This window comes from Eubalaena glacialis, chromosome 6 (assembly GCF_028564815.1).
Source record: "Eubalaena glacialis isolate mEubGla1 chromosome 6, mEubGla1.1.hap2.+ XY, whole genome shotgun sequence".
NCBI lineage: Eukaryota > Metazoa > Chordata > Mammalia > Artiodactyla > Balaenidae > Eubalaena > Eubalaena glacialis.
The window spans coordinates 83,311,050-83,328,270 of NC_083721.1; the positions used below are offsets into that span (position 1 = coordinate 83,311,050).

Sequence of the window (17,221 nt, forward strand, 5' to 3'; positions counted from 1 at the left end):
TTATATGAAGGCATTTATTTAACCAGATGTCTGTTGAGGGACGTTTAGGTTATTTCTAGTTGTTGTTGGTTTTTTTAAATTTCAAATAATATGGTGATGAATATCTTTAAATACAAATTTTTGTGTGCAAGTGCAAATATATCTGAAAGATGAATTCCTAGAAGCACAGTCTATTTTTAGAAGTGAACAAATTCTAAACAAGAAGCCAGTTTATCTACAGAGGAGACCAGGAAAAACTGTAAGTTTAATAATTAGTGATTAAAAGGTGCCTAATATTATTGCAAAGTTAGAAGTTAAAAGTTTTGAAAATTAAAAACTCCTCAACTAGGAAAGATAAAATAGAAGAAAGAGAGAACTTTTGCCCTGCGACAGAAAGATAAAAGGCCTGGAGAATGAATCATCTAAGATATTTTTTAAAAGAACAAAGAAGAAAAAATAAAAAAAGAAAATAGCATAAATAAGGTAGGATTTAAAAAAAAAAAAAAAGACATTTAGGGGCCTCTTTTCTTGCTTTAACCTAAGGCATAAAATAAAATTGGCTAGATTTGGGACACATACTATTACAGAGCCAAACCTGGATGTGAGATGACCTAATGACTGCTTGAGGTCCCATACCTACAGGGTTGATATACTCCACCAGGCTCTAAAATGTTGAAAGGAGATCTCCCCACCCCCCCCAAAGAAAACAGAGCAATAATCTTCCAGGAATAACATATCTTGTCAATCTCTTTAATTTCTGATCAATTTTACAGAGAAATAGTAACAATCGCCTCATATATACTGAACAAAGCTCAAACCTCTTTGGAAGGTCCAGATTAAAACATAATTTAAAGAGATTCAGCCTATACTTTTCAATCACAATCCCACAATTTTCTAGACCAATCCAGGGCTATTTCTCACCTAACATAAAACAGTTAAAAACTTACCTTTCCCCAAGTGCTAGGATTTGAAAGCCAAAATACAATCTGATTCATGTTTTTGTCCATTAATGGTCCGTGGGTTTCTTTAAATGAAGTCCATGTTAGCGTCCACAGATATCGGAGTTCTGCAAAACTGAAAACCTCAAGAATGTCAATGCACATACCCAAGTTACCACTTGGATACCAATTTATTATGAATACCAGTTATAATAATTATTATGAATATAGGCATTTAGATGTGCAAAATTAGTGGACATGACATCGAACAGCACATTGAGGTAGTAAAATTAGACTTTATGACATTAATATTAATACAAATCTAGAGGTACCAAATTTTTATGTATCCTAAAAGTGGCACCATAGTAAGAGCACACAAAGGTGGGGATGATTTGGAAACCAACAGTTTCCAGAAATTGGGAAACAAGGTTTAAAGGCAGACAAACTTTAAAAAATTAGATGTCTTCAATAAGGTATTCACATGCCTACTTTTAGTTTTTCCCAACCTATTTTTAAGAACAGCTTAGATTGTTAAATCTAAAAATGCTTACTAGTTTCTTCTTTGTAAAACAAACAAACAAACAAACAAACAAAAAGCCTTAAATTCAGGTTTTCCTACTCCGTTATATCCAATCTAATAATAACATTCTAGAACCACTTAGGAGCTACTATCTCATTTGATAGCATGAAACCCATACACATAACCACCTCCCTAGATCTAGATCAATCACTGCATCTAGATAGTGATTCATGCCCAGATCTTACTACAAGCCTGATGTGTCACATGCACTTTTTTCCCATTTGACAACCAAAAAGAATCTGGTTACACTACTTGTTCTTTAGGTCTATGCCTACTCTTTATTCCATTCAAGACACCTAAACAAATACTTTACAAAGGAAACAATTTAACCTTCAGGGATTCATTCTTTTGGAAGCCTCCTACAACTGTTTGGAAGGAGTTAACCTTTTGTGTACTCACCAAGTGAAACCTCTGACTGGATTTTTATAGATTACTATTTTCATCTTTATTATGAAATACTTCTCATTTACATCTCAAATGTAAAAATACCTCAATTTAAGGAAGAAAACATTACGCAAAACAAAGCAAGTTCATATTACTGAAAAGAAAGCACTTAGAACACTAATTAGAAGCTCAGTGCTACAACTGCAGCTTATCATTTGATGGCCAACTCCTGTCTGGTATCATTCACCTGGAAGTTATTCCCAGAAAAGTAAAGGAACCTGAAAAAAGCCAAACTGATCGCCTTTCCTCTCTACCCACCCCAGAGAAAAATATTAAGACACATTTCTAAATTTCAATAACTACAAAACAATAACAACAATATCCCGAATCTCTACTGCACTGACATCCTCAAAACCACTGATTAGCAAACTAAGCTGGCATCACTTCTACATTCACAGGTAGGAGCACTGAAGTTCAGAAGTTCCCCCAGCTGATCCAGAATTGGGTTCGTGCGTTCATTAATTCATTCATTTGACAGCATCTAAAGATGCCTAATAGTGGCAAAGCACTGTCCTGGATTAAGAGATGAAAAGACGATGTCGCTGTCCCCTACTAACAGAACAGGATGGGGGACGGAGGAGGAGGGAAATGAACTCTAGGTCAGCTCATCTCAGTGCCCAGGTTCCATCTCTTCACCCCCGAGCGCCAACACTCATGAGCCTGTGACCCCCAGCCATGACCGATTCCTAGAAGACTCAGCCTGTATTTCCTCAACGACCTCGGCCCTCATGACCCCGTTCCCAAAGTTCCTCGTATCCCTGTCTCTCCAGGGAGTCCCACGCCAAGGAGCCTTTCCTCCAGACCCCACCTCATGCGAGATAAACGTTTCCCCGCCCGAGCTTGGAGCTTCGAGCAATCTGAGCCCCCAACCCCAACTTTCACCCTTGCCCCGGTCCAGGTTCGGCCCGTAGGTTACCTGCCTGGGATCCGTGGTTCCAGGATGACCACGGACGCCCCGCCCCGCCCATCGCGACGCCCTCCACAACCAGGTACCGCCTCCAGGGCGTAACTTCCGGGTGTCGCGTCCGGCCCGAACTCCTCCCGGCCCCGCAGTCCCGGAAGCACCTGACGCCGGTAGTTGACGCCACTTCCGGCCTGTTCCTCGGTTCCCCCGGGATCCAGGCGCTCTCCCGGCCTGGTTTACGCGGTTTTTTTCTGCCTGCTTTCCTAAACTCCGGCTATGTAGCCCAGCCTGGAGAAGAGCATTTTTTTTTTGTTTTTCAAACTTCTTTGCCAACTTCTGCAGCCTTCCCTTCGACGGTCACTTCCTTCTGCTCCTTCTGTACTTTGAACTCATCACTGTTCTCTGGACTCGTCAGGCCGCTCGGAGAATCACAAGGTTTTCTCAATCTTGCTGAAGTGATGCTGCCTCTCACTTGTAACGGTATTACCTACGCAAGTTACTTAACCTCTCTGTGTCCGTTTCCTCAAGCGTGAAACAGACAATATTAGTACCTAGAATATAAGGTTGGTGTGTGTGTATTACTTGAGATAATACATGGAAAGCGCTGGCATAGTGAAAGCATTCAATGAGTGTTTATTACAAACGCTCTCTGGTTTCCTGTAGGAACATGCAGATGGTAAAGGAGCTTGGAACCGGTTTTCCTGTTATCCTCAGCTTTTAATTGATTAATTAATGATGCTTGGTACTTCTGAACTGTGAGTTCCTCCAGACAAAGATGGAATTTTGTATAAGAATCAGTTTCGACGCTCCTTGAAATCACCTGCTTGGTTTTTGTGCTAGGTACTGAGGGAAAGATGAGTAAAACCCAAGCCCTGCCCTCAAAAAGGTGGAGATGCATAGTAAGTTATTATGGGAGGAAGAGAGTCAACCCAGGAAAAAACAGATGGGACCAGCTGAGCTGAGGATTTATCTTTAGAACAAAAAAAATTCACAGAATGTTAGAACTGAAAAGAACTTTAGAGATAATTATTTAGTCAACCTCTTGATGTTACAAGTAAGGAAAATTGGATCCAGAGAAGCAACTGACCAAAAGTCACAATTAATGGCAGGGCTAGGGCCAGAAGCAGAGTCTAAAAACACTCACTACCTTCCTCCATTTCCAAAATATGCCTCAAGGTGTTAATAAGGTAAAAGCAGATTCACTTGCAAGACCTTCACTCTCAAGTGAAAAGGACTAGGAAAATCCCAGTCCAAGAGAGACAAGAGCAGTGGAACCCAGCAGTTGCCACAGGATTCTGATGATCGTGTGAATGTTCTGGTCTTGCCACTGCTGGGTTCATTTCAAACACCGTAGCCCCCTCTCCCCTGGCAAACTTCTTATATTTACCCAGAAATGAGGGGTTAAGTATCAATTCCTGTGAGCTCTACCTTCAGTTTTAACTGGCTGGACAGGCATAAGTAATGGATTCAAGCAGTTTCTGAGCGTAAAAATAAATACTCTGAATACAGTGCCAATAACATGGCACAACTTTATTTAGACTTCTCTATTGGACACGATTTCTCTTAAATATTCAAACTCTGTTTTAGGACTATGACAAAGCTAACATAGGTATTATTACTGAAATGTTGGTTATGAGTCTGTGTTCCAAATGACCAGGTAATCCCATAGACCCATAGAATAATATAGTTGGAATAGATGATATTTAAGGTTTCTTCCAACTCTATCATTAAAAAAGGTCAGTGATACTTTTAATGACTCTATGGACCATTGGAACTAAATAATTTACTGAAAGTCACAAAATTAGACAATGGCAGTCAGTTCTAAAGTCTAAGCCTCCTAATTTTATTCATTTATTCATTCGTTCAGGAGAGACACCAGGCCAGGCGTTAGGGATACAAAGATGAATAAAATAACCCCCTGCCTTTGAGGAGCTTTCTACATGGTGAGGGAGACAGACCTTTTAATGAAAAAATAATTCCATGTTAATGTTATCATAGGTCCATCTAGTGCCTTCATTCAACCAATGTACTTTTTGCCCTTTGCTACCAACATACCATAACTTGATAAAAATAAGTATAAAATATGTTTTAATCAAATTTTAAATCATTTGAACCATTTTTTTTTTTTTAATTTTTTTTGGCCACGCCATGCGGCTTGTGGGATCTCAGTTCCCCAACCAGGGATTGAACCCAGGCCACAGCAGTGTAAGCGCCGAATCTCAACCACTAGATTGCCAGGGAACTCCCAAACCACATTTTTAAGAGTCAGACAATCACAGTTTACACAGGTCTTAGAGTCAGTTTGTTTGGGTTCTACGCCTAGCTCTGCTATTAACTAGCCATGTGACCTTAAACAAATCACTTCACCTCTTAGCCTCAATTTCCTCTTCAAGGTCCTACCTCCAGTAAACCTTGTGTTAGTCTGTCTAGTAGAAAAAAAACACGTGCTATCTCCCACTGTGACCACTAGATGGCTTATTTGCTTTGCTTTGCTTTCCCTCTCTCCCCTCTCCTCTCTTCTCTCACCCTTCCTTTCTCCCTTTCTTTCTTTCTTGTTAGTTTCTCTAACCAAAAACATTATTATACCACCTATCTGAATAACCATCTATACTGGTAAAGATTGAGTATCCCAAGACTGGGAGAGGACAGTTCTAAAATGTTTGTTGAATGAATGAAAGAAAGAGTGGAGGGGACTTCTCTGGTGGTGCAGTGGTTAAGAATCCGCCTGCCAATGCAGGGAACACGGGTTCAATCCCTCGTCCAGGAAGATCCCACATGCCGCAGAGCAAATAAGCCTGTATGCCACAACTACTGAGCCTGCGTTCTAGAGCCCTCGAGCCACAGCTACTGAGCCTACATGCCACAACTACTGAAGCCCACGTGCCTAGAACCCATGCTCCACGACAAGAGAAGACACCGCAATGAGAAGCCCATGCACCACATCAAAGAGTAGCCCCCGCTCGCTACAACTAGAGAAAGCCTGCGTGCAGCAATGAAGACCCAATGCAGCCAAAAATAAATAAATAAGTATTTAAAAAAAAAAAAAAAAAAGAATGGAGTCCAGGACTACTTCTGGACCCTTCTGTCCCCTACTAATACTTCCCCTTTCTCCTATTAAAATACTTCCTCTTTTAAAAGTGGTGGCAGTGGGAAGAGGAAGAATAGATGAAACAATAGATAGGAGTTGAGTTGGGAGGAGAATGGAAAAGCATTGCTTTGCATCTCAAAGCAAACATCAGTGCACTCTGGTATTTATGGATAAATAATGTAATGTCTGAGACTTATTTTAAAATAATATGTGAGGGTTCAGATGATAAAGACTGGTTATATATTGATATTGTTGAACTTGGGTAGATTGGGTTTCATTATATTCTATTTTTTGGTGTATGCTTGAAAATTTCCACAATACAAAGTTAAAAATAAGATAGACCATGAGTGCATTTCCCTTCCTGTAGACAAGACCAAGTTCAAACTACCCCACTGAATTTCAATTAGGCTGCTTTTGCCTGATGTTACAGAAAACTTGTCACAGACTGGGTTTTGTGGAAGTAGACACTGATAGGGAGATGGGGAGAAAGATTTTTATTAGGAATGGATGAAAGCAGGCTTGGTCAGAGAAAGAAGTTGAACTGGTATTCAAGTCCAAGGACTCTTCAGCCCGCCTGGGTATCACCCATCAGAGTATCTTGTGTCAGGCTGAAATGGCCATCCCTTTATAACGGATGCAGTCTGCCCCAGAAAGGGTGTAATCACAAGTGAGGTGGCTCCCTGCAGCTGAGGCAGACCCTGAAGAAGCTGACAGCTGGGGGCTGCGTGCTGACCACATTCCAGGAGCTGCACTGCAAGTCCTCCCTCGAGGGGGAATTGGCAGCACATCTTTGCATTTTCCACAAAACACGGCAGAAACTGGGTTAAACAGTAGGGGGTGAATTGACTTCTGTAAGTGGACTGTTATGACAGGCATCAGGGTTAGTTGCTCCAGCAATTCAATCATATTCAAGACCCATATTTCTTTGCCTCTTTGCTCTGCCTTCAGTAGCATCTGCTTTAGCTTACCATCAGCTTCCTGCAAGGTGGCAAAATGGCCGTGGCAGCTCATCTTCACATCAGTACACAGTGCACACTCTCAGAGGGTATGGACACACATTCAGTAATTCCAGGATGATTCTCAGGCTAGAAAAGAGAAAAATATACATTAATTTATAGATTGGGCACTCTATAATTTTTATGTTTTTAACTGTAGCATAGGGCTTTACATTAGTCACCATTAATGTCACACTGTCACAAACTTGCACTAGAATTCTGCATCAGTTAGGATAGACAGGGTAATACTGCAGGACGTAAACAACCCGCAAACCTAAATGTCTTAGAACAATTTAGATTAATTTCTTACTCATGCTACAAGATTACTCTGGGTGTGCCAAGAGGCTCTGTTCATTATAGTCACTCAGGAACCTAGGCTGATTGAGCAACTACTGTTTTGAACATTTTCAGTAGCCAAGCCAGAGGGAAAAGGGTTCCAGCAGAGCAGCCATTAACTTAATGCTTCCACCACTTCTGCTCACATTTTATAGGCCACAGCAATGTCACATGACCTCACTTCAGTGAGCAGGAAGTGCAATGCTACTGTGGGTAAGAAGGGGAGAAAACTAGAATGTTTGTGAACAGCACCAATGACTATTACAAAGCCAGCTCTATATTTTAGGTCTCAGTGACACAAACTCATCTAGAATTGAACTGTACCAATCTGTGGATAAAGTACAAAGCAGCAGGAAAATTCCTCAACAGTTTCCCTCTTTAATTCTAATTTTATAATGTGAGCAGTTATATACTATGTATATATGAAATTATTCTGACATTATTAGTTGCCCAGCTTGAAAAATAATATAGTTCAAGGCAGAATCAAGTCAAGAACACTGTAGCAAACTACTCGAAGCTTCCCTCATGAGTTTCTTAACCAAGGATGTGCATTAAAATTCTCTGGGGGAGGTTTTTAAAATTGCTAAGTTCACCCAGAATCAGAATCTCCCAAAGGGAGTGCCAGATGTTTGCATTTTCAAAATGCATGCTTCTCCCCCCACCTCCCTCAGTTAAAATCTACTGTTCCATAATACTATGAAGCAGGGAACATGAGGGCAGGAACCATGTATGTTTTTGCTCACATTACATTAACGGTACCTAGGACACATAACTGCTCAATAAAAATATGATTGGTCAAATATTCATAAAACAGTTATCAAGTAACACACATCATATTCACAAGGATTCCATTATCTAACCATGTTAAATCTCTCTAGGAGTCTCAGTACAACATTTCTCTGGCCTTCCAATATATTAATCCTCTCAAAGACTGAAATGAAATTAATTTGGCATATCTTGTTGTTAGTGAACACAATATATCTTTGATGATCACAAATTCCTTTTCACAAACCATCTCCTTAATGAATTATTCTAAAATTTCATGAGGTATTGTTTTAAATGCACCAGTCAACAACATCTTTTGCCTACTCAAAAATCAAAACATTTGCCCATCCCTAGTCTTCTGGCCCCTTTCCTTTTCCTTGGGATTTCTCAGTGCTATAATCACGTCAGCACAATCTCCAGGCTTAAAATCAAAGCACTTTGATGGGAAAACCTGGAAATAAATACTAGTTGCTAGAACTTTTGATGATTACATTAGTGGAGGTATGAGTCGTGCCAACCTGCTTTACTTTGACCTTAACAGTGCATGGTATATTAGTTTGAATCCTGTTTGCTATTCAAAGCAGATGGAAATATAATCCTAGAGGAAAAACACAATTCAATTCGACTCATCTCAAAGGAACATAATACTAATAATATCTAATAGCATGACTATTTTTACTGAGTGTTTTTCATAAGCCAGGCAGATTCTCAATGTGTATTCACTCAAAAAGGGACAAGACCACACTTAGTAACAAAGAAAGATACAATATAAAAACAACTAGCCTGGGACTTCCCTGGTGGTGCAGTAGTTAAGAATCCGCCTGCCAATGCAGGGTACATGGGTTCGATCCCTGGACCAGGAAGATCCCACATGCCGCAGAGCAACTAAGCCCGTGCACTCTACTACTGAGCCTTCGCTCTAGAGCCTGCGCGCCACAACTACTGAAGCCCGCACGCTCTAGGGCCCATGTGCCGCAACTGCTGAGCCCACGTGCTGCAACTACTGAAGCCCACGTGCCTAGAGCCTGTGCTCTGCAACAAGAGAAGCCACCGCAATGAGAAGCCAGCACCCACGCAACGAAGAGTAGCCCTCACTCGCCGCAACTCGAGAAAGCCTGCGCGCAGCAATGAAGACCCAATGCAGCCAAAAATAAATAATAAAAAAATAAAAATTGAAAAAAAAACCCAACTAGCTTAATTAAAAAGTGAACAAGTATTGCTAAGGATTTCGAGAAATTGGAAACCTCAGACATTGCTGTATGTATTGTATGCTAAATGGTGCCAAACAGTTTGGCAGTTTCTCAAAAAGTTAAACATAGAATTACCATATGACCAAGCAATTCCACTTCTAGGTATATACCCCAGAGAATTAAACACATAGTTTACATAAAAACATGTACATGAAATGTTCATAGCAGCATTATTCATAGTAGCCAAAACAGTAGAAACAACCCAAATATCTACCAGCTGATGAATGGATAAACAAAATGTGGATATTCAGCCATAAAAAGGAACGAAGCACTGATATATGCTACAACATGGATGAATCTTAAAAACATTATGCTAACTGAAGGAAACCAGACACAAAAGGCCACATATTGTGTGAGTCCATTTATATGAAATGTCCAGAATATGTAAACCCATAGAGACAGGTTAGTGTCTCTATTAGAGTAGATCTGTGTTTGCTGGGGATAAGGAGAAAGGGGAATGGTAAGTGGCTACTTAATGGATACAGGGTTTCTTTTTGTGGTCTTAAAATGTTCTGGAATTTGAGAGTGATGATGATGTACAATTTTGTGAATATACTAAAAATCATTGTATCGTACACTTTCAAAGGGTGACTTGTGTTGTATGTGAGTTCTATCTCAATAAAAAGTTAATTATCCTTTAAAGAAAAGAGCACATCACTTGGAATTTAAAAGGAAAAAGAGTTTTTATGGATCAGAAAAAAGAACAAACATGAGTTAAGGGAACATGAATATGACCTGATTGATGACAGGTGCAGAATACAGAGAATCATTGCCATTGACAAACATGAAGAGTGTCCAGAACAACCCACGTAGTGAGAAACTAGAGATTGCTTCTCATATGAGAAATGGTGGTACCTGAGGAAGCGCCTAAGAAGAGCAGGCTGGGACAGACTTGTTAAGTCTGTTAACACTGTAAATCTGTCCCAGATTTAAGTATTTGATGAAAGACTGTTCTAATTAAAGGAAGACAGTGTATAGCAAGAGTAGAATCATGGAGTAATTACTTTTGAGAACAAAAGTAGAATAGGGAGTGGAAAGTCCTAAGGAATAGTGCAAATTTTTAGCAAGCAAAAATGTCTACCATGCAGAGTACTGAGCTCCCCATCATTGAGAGCATTCAAGAGAGGTGGGTAATCTGGTGCAAAAAAATTATTTCTATTATGGTTTATTACAGGATATTGAATATAGTTCCCTGTGCTATACAATAGGACCTTGTTGTTTACCCACTTTTTTATATAACAGTTTGCATCTGCTAGTCCCAAACTCCCAATCCAACCCTCCCCCACCTCCCCCTTGGCAACCACAAGTCTGTTCTCTGTCTGTGAGTCTGTTTCTGTTTCATAGATAAGTTCATTTGTGTCATATTTTAGATTCCATATGTAAGTGATACCATAAGGTATTTGTCTTTATCTTTCTGACTTACTTCATTTAGTATAATAATCTCTAGGTCCATGCATGTACCACAAATGGCATTATTTCATTCTTTTTTATGGCTGAGTAATATTCCACTATATATGTGTACCACGTCTTCTTTATCCATTTATGTGTCAGTGGACATTTAGGTTGCTTCCACGTCTTGGCTATTGTAAATAGTGCTGCTATGAACATAGGGGTATATCTGTGTTTTCGAATTATAGTTTTGTCTGGATATATGCCCAGGACTGGGAATGTTGGATCATATGGCAACTCTATTTTTAGTTTTTTTTAGGAACCTCCATACTGTTCTCCATGGTGGCTGCACCAACTTGCATTCCCATCAACAGTGTAGGAGCGTTCCCTTTTCTCCACACCCTCTCCAGTATTTGTTATTTGTAGACTTTTTAATGATGGCCATTGAATATATTTCTTTTTCTTTTTCTTTTTTTCTTGTTTTTGGCTGCATTGGGTCTTCATTGCTGCACGTGGGCTTTCTCTAGTTGCAGCGAGCGGGGGCTACTCTTCGTTTCAGTGCACGGTCTTCTCATTTTGTTGGCTTCTCTTGTTGCAGAGCACAGGCTCTAGGCGCGTGGGCTTCAGTAGTTGTGGCACACAGGCTCAGTAGTTGTGGCTCACGGGCTCTAGAGCGCAGGCTCAGTAGTTGTGGCGCACAGGCTTAATTGCTCCACAGCATGTGGGATCTTCCCAGACCAGGGATCAAACCCGTGTCCCCTGCACTGGCAGGCGGATTCTTAACCACTGTGTCACCAGGGAAGTCCTGATCAACTGATCTATTTGTGAATTGCAACACCATGACAGCAATGAAAATGACATATTTAACAAGCAAAAGCAGTAACATGCAAATGATGTGGAAGTGCGTTAGTCAAGAGGAATGGCATCCTGTTAAGTAGCACTTGTTGGAACTAATGAGAAGACAATTTAAGAATGTAATAGTTCATCACAATGATCAAGAGACTGTCAAGGGGTCAAGTGGTCTGTAAACATCATCTTGGTGGCACCTGCTATATTAGCTTGCTACACTGCCATAGATTGGGCCCGTAAGGAGTCCAAATAGATTTAGACAGTTTATTATTTACATAGCCAGCAAAAGAATAATCAGCATGGTATCTGCTACCTGCAGCCCTAGTCCCACAGTATGACACCAAACAGGAGGGGCTGGATGACAGATTACAGGAACTGTGGGGATCACTGTTGTTGAGGAGCAGGGCAGGGTCAGCAATTGCATGAAACTGAGAGTGAGTGCCCTCTTCAGTTTTGCCCACTAGGGACCTTTCTTGCTCACCCTAATCCCTGCCTTGCTGAGGAGCCAACTCTAAACTACTGCCAAGCAAGGCAGGGAGGAGCTGAGTCCTGCCCAGATAAAAGATAAAGAGACCAGATATTTCTCATTCTTGAGGTCAAGGAGACCTTCCCGACTACCCATGCATAGAAAGACTCCTTGGGGGCCAAAAAGGGAGGGGGCACCACCCCATAATACGTGGCGTCAACCTTCCCATAGGCTTCTGTGCTAGAATCCATCTTGGCTAAGAGGTGCGCACGCACACAGGGGAGGACCCTGAGTTATACCAAATACGGACTCAGAGTCAGGCAAAGCAAGATGATTGGCCAGAGGAAACCCAGAAGAAAGGCCCCATATAAGTGATTTAAACTGCCACAAAGGCGCGACTCTCCCTCTGAGCCCGCCCGTGTGTGTCTATTCACATGTACTTTTTTCCTCCTAATAAACCTTTTACTTGTTTCACTAAAAAAAAAATAGAATAAAAAAATAATAAACTACTGCCAAGCAGTTTTATAGACTTACACAGAAATTTGCAGCTAAGGGGAGGGAGGTGCAAGGCAGAAAGTTCTGTGTTCAAATGAAACTAGGGAGATAGATGAGAAATGACCTGTGGCTGACTCCAAGATGTAGATGAGAGAAATGCCTCAAAACGGCTCCACACCATGCTGATCTCCACTTCCTCCAGGAGCAATTTCAGAACTGTTAAGCCTTGCCTACACGGCCTTTGTGGAGGTACTCAAAGTTGTTAGGATGGACAGCAGAATTGATCCCCTAGAGGCCGACATCTGAAAAGACAATACTGAATCTATTGCTTCCTACAGTAAGGGAAAGCTGTGCTGGTAATACATAGTCTCTCCAAGCAGAGCAGACTGTTGATCTTACATATAGTTTTTGGGCAAGGTTGAATTCAGGGATTGGCGAATTTTAGAGGCAGTAGAGATTGATGCCACTTGTAAGAGGCTGGTTGATGTTGAATGTTGGCACTCAGAGGCGTGTGCCCTGGGCTGTTTGTGATTGGCTGGCTATCAAAAGTGAGAGGCTGGGACTTCCCTGGTGGCTCAGTGGTTAAGAATCCACCTGCCAATTCAGGGGGCACAGGTTCGATCTCTGGTCTGGGAAGATCCCACATGCCACAGAGCAACTAAGCCCGTGCACTCTACTACTGAGCCTTCGCTCTAGAGCTCGCGAACCACAACTACTGAGCCTGCGCTCTAGAGCCCGCAAACCACAACTACTGAGCCCACGTGCCACAACTACTGAAGCCCAAGTGCTAGTGCCCGTGCTCCGCAACAAGAGAAGCTACCGCAGTAAGAAGCCCGCACACCGCAACAAAGAGTAGCCCCCACTCAACGCAACTAGAGAAAGCCCACGCGCAGCAACAAAGACCAAACGCAGCCAAAAAAAAAAAAATGAGGGGCTGTCCTTGATAGGTTGTCCTTGATGGATTAGATGGGTTCTGACTGCTACTTGTTTTCAGGGCTTCAAGGCAATGGGTACTTTCCTAGGAGTAGGAACCTGGTTTTATTTTCAACAGGTAAAAGAAAATCTATGAAAATAATCCTTAATCTTTGCTAAAATTGGTGAAACATTAGTGAATAAAACCGCTCCATTGTTTTTTCCTCTGAAACTTCCAGACTGCCTTCTGGCCCCTTGATGGACTGTGGAGACCGCCTGAGGCCAACTGCATCTTTAAAAACTTTGTCCCAGCCTGAACGAGGCTTTATTTATCTTTAGTCTCCTGCCTACAGCCTAGCACATAATAGGTGCTCAATTCGTGGTTGAAGTATTAGAAATCACAATCTTTAGGAATGGCAGAAGAAGAAAGAAATGGAAGGATTGGGCAGACAGGAAAGTTGAAGGTTTCACTAGGTCGCTGTATGATGGTTCTGTAAATATTTGATATTAGTACCCTACCCATTTAGGTGAAATGCATGATTTGTGTATTTTATGTGTTCCAGGTGTGTGTCATATCACATAATTGTCAGGATCCCAGATATCTGTCCCTGTTAAGAAGGATCGTGAAGATGAAAACTGTGATGAGGACACAGCTCCACCAACTTAGGGAACCTAGAACTTGTCCAGAGAAGCCAGCCCCTCTGGGCCAACGGTTTGCAAATCTCGACTTGCTGGCAATTCCACTCATTTTCCATCGTCCTCCCTGATCTACTTTGTGATGGGAGCAGGACAAGAGCCAACAAAGAGGAAGAGACGACAGGGGTCTGCAGAGCGCGGGGCTGTGGTCCGGGGAAGGAGATCTGGGTTGGATGATGGGCGTCGGTGCCCGGGAGCGGCCCGGGGGGCGGGAGGCAGTGCCGAGCTCACATTGGCCCAGCAGGCGCCCCTCCTCGCGGGGCCGGCCCAGCGCCCAGTGAAAGTGATATCTCCCTGGGGCAGAGCTGAGGCGACCTCGGCGACTGAGGAAACATGGCTGAGTTTACGCGGCTGCAGAACTGCCTGGCGCTGATCCGCCTACGAAACCCGCCTGTCAACGCGCTCAGGTAACGGGCTCGGCCGCCTTCAGCCCGGGGACAGCGAGCAGGATCTTAGCCGCCTGCCTGCAGTGGAGGCTTTGACTCTCCCCTGCTGGTTTAAACGGAGAGAGACACTGACACGGATTAAACCTGGGCATATGCCAGGGCCTTTTACATTGGTTAGCTCAGTTCCTGTTTGCAGAGAACTCTCTCACTGGTAAGGAAACCGAGGCTGAGAGGCAGACAGATGGCTACGAAGCGGGGGAGCTGGGACGGATCGGGTCTGTCCGTGCTCACTTCGTGCTGGACTCTTCTGCTTGCTTGCAACTTTGACTTCTCAGGCGTACTTTCTATTCCAAAGGTCTTAGTGCAATGCTGGCTGGACCTTGATCCTTCACTTCCCAACCCGAGTCCAGGCCACCCTTATAATGTGTGACTAAAAGTTTTAGGAATCCAACAATAAACTGGCTTCACACTGCTAAAAATATAGATCCCCTGTAATGCCAGCACAGTGAGTAAAAGAGAATTGTGTCCTGGCCCAGATATGCAAAGGTATATCTCTTGGCCTGTTCTAAACCTCAAGGTCTTAGTGCTTCCGTGGAAGATCCATGTCGGGTTAAGCCCATGTCAGAATAAGCCTATTAAATAGCATTTTCTGAAAAACTACTGTGGAGTACCTTCCTTGTTAAACTTGTAAAAGCATTACTTTTAAAAGTGAGATTAACGCTGCTCTTTTGAAAGTTAATGACGTTATATAGGTTTGGTTCTTTTATATCTCTGAAAAAAGTATAGTGATACATCAGCCTAGGAAAGAGCCACCCATCCACAGGGAGTAGGATTAGAAGAAATGATAATTTACAGAGAACATATAAAGCATAAAGAGAAAGACTTTTGGTCAAAATCCTTATCACATGATGCTGGAGCAAAAAGAGACTGTAATGAGAAGACATACTAATTTTAACTGAATTTTTGTCCTACTATCATCAGATTTGATTTTATCATTAGCACTAATATAATTATTTTAATATAAAATTTTGCATTTAAAAATATAAAAAATTCAGAAATAAAATCATTCAAGGATGATAATGTCCACTTACTTGCCACTCTCAGAAAAAAGCAAAATATTTACTATTTTGGCTTTGATGAAGAAAAACATGAGTAATATGATTACATATCAGTTTTGAACTTGACTGTATTCCTATTAGAATTACTAAATATTAGGACTCTGCCTTAACCTCTGCTCGTAATGGGAAACTGTGCCCATCTAGAACTTGGGGAAAAAGGTTCCACAGTCTACTACCTATAACTAGGAATATTTTACCATAACTACTTAAAATGTTTCTGTTATTTAACCTGCCCCCTACCCCCCCTTGCAGGAGAAATGTATCTACCTCATTAAGTTGTTGTGAGGTTTAAATGTGTTAGAGATTATAAACTGGCACTTAGCAGATGTTAGCTATCATTATTACTATTAGTCAGAAGGCCTGTTACAAGCCCCTACCAGCAGGCCCCGCTGCTCAGGATTCATTGCAGCTGCATCAAGATTTTCTCCACTTGGGAATAAATGCTTTCTTGCCCTTTCCCATCTACCTTCTTCCGAACTTATATTTAGGTAGAGGTGTGTGTCCCAGCACATTCATCAAGTTTAACAGGTTCCCAATTTTTTTTTTTTTTTTTTTGCTTTACACTTTTCTTCTTCCCTTCCTTCCTTTCTCCCTTCCTATTTCCAATTTTATGTGGGAAATTATTTCTTCCTAGCTAAGTGAGAGATTCTTATTTGAATATTTTTGGGCCCAAACAAATAGTTCATATCTTTCCTTGCTTCCTTTAGCCAGCCAGGTTTCCTTCTATTCAGGTGAATGCCAACCCCCTCTACAAGTGTAGGACATGTCTGATTACTAGGCCCATCTCCCAGAACAATGGCTTTCACACTTTTTAAAATTATAATCCACACAGGAATCCATGTTTTACATAGCAACCTAAGACACACACACATACAAATACATAACTGAAAACAAAGTTTCATGAAACAAAACTTATTTGTTTTGTTTAATATATTATATTTTCTTTTCTATTTCTTTGTTTGAAGAATGCTGCTCACAAGCCACGACTTGATTCGATGACCCCCTGGCTTTAAAAAATTGTCACAAGAAAGACTTCCTATAGTGACAGAAGCTAAAGATCTTTGGTCATCACTCATGAAATGTTACCTTTAGACTCCATTTCTCCATGCCTGACAATATTAAGGGGAGAAAATAATTTCTTAACCCCTGTGACCTTGACATTGCTACGAAGTTGTTGTCCTTTTCACTCAGCTAGAATCTAGTAAAGCTATATCTACTATAGCCATTTTCATTTTTCTTTTTTTCCTGTGTTTGATTTTTGCAAAATTAGCAAGAACATAAGAAATAGAAGAGTAGGGGTTGGTTGAAATGGGAAAAGCCAGCCTTGTCTCCTCAGTGGCACAGATTGGGCTCATTTTCCAGCCATCGTTTACGCAGAAGGAAATATGTGCCTTTTGGACTTCTCAGTAGTATGGATGGTTCAGAATCAGTTTTCCATTAGCAGATTTGGTTTGTAATTAACTAGTTGAAGGCAAGAGGTTTTGTTTGATTTCATCTGGGTTAAATGGTGAAAAGTAACTAGGTAAAAGGGAATTGCCATAAACAAGGGCAAGTATCTCCTTTATTCCCTGAGGTTTTAACTCATAGTTGCTGGTCTGAACAATCTGGCTTTATGGACATTTGTTGTTGTT

At 41.4% G+C, this 17,221-nt stretch overlaps 2 protein-coding genes across 3 annotated transcripts in view; one reads left to right on the forward strand and one right to left on the reverse strand.

Annotated features, from left to right (window-relative positions):
• Window positions 1-2,973, reverse strand: part of MAP3K13 (mitogen-activated protein kinase kinase kinase 13) — a 164,769-nt gene extending 161,796 nt beyond the window's left edge. Inside the window, exons 1-2 of the mRNA XM_061194389.1 lie at window positions 2,858-2,973; window positions 927-1,053 (exon numbers count right to left, since the gene is read on the reverse strand). The gene's annotated coding sequence lies outside the window, so the exon portion shown is untranslated. The remainder of the gene's footprint in view (window positions 1-926; window positions 1,054-2,857) is intronic.
• Window positions 2,974-14,198: 11,225 nt separating this feature from the next.
• Window positions 14,199-17,221, forward strand: part of EHHADH (enoyl-CoA hydratase and 3-hydroxyacyl CoA dehydrogenase) — a 49,755-nt gene continuing 46,732 nt past the window's right edge. Inside the window, exon 1 of one of the 2 annotated variants that reach the window (XM_061194391.1) lies at window positions 14,199-14,493. In XM_061194391.1, the coding sequence (XP_061050374.1) occupies window positions 14,420-14,493 (74 nt within the window). In that variant the 5' untranslated portion in view covers window positions 14,199-14,419. The other variant, XM_061194390.1, reaches the window with a different exon arrangement.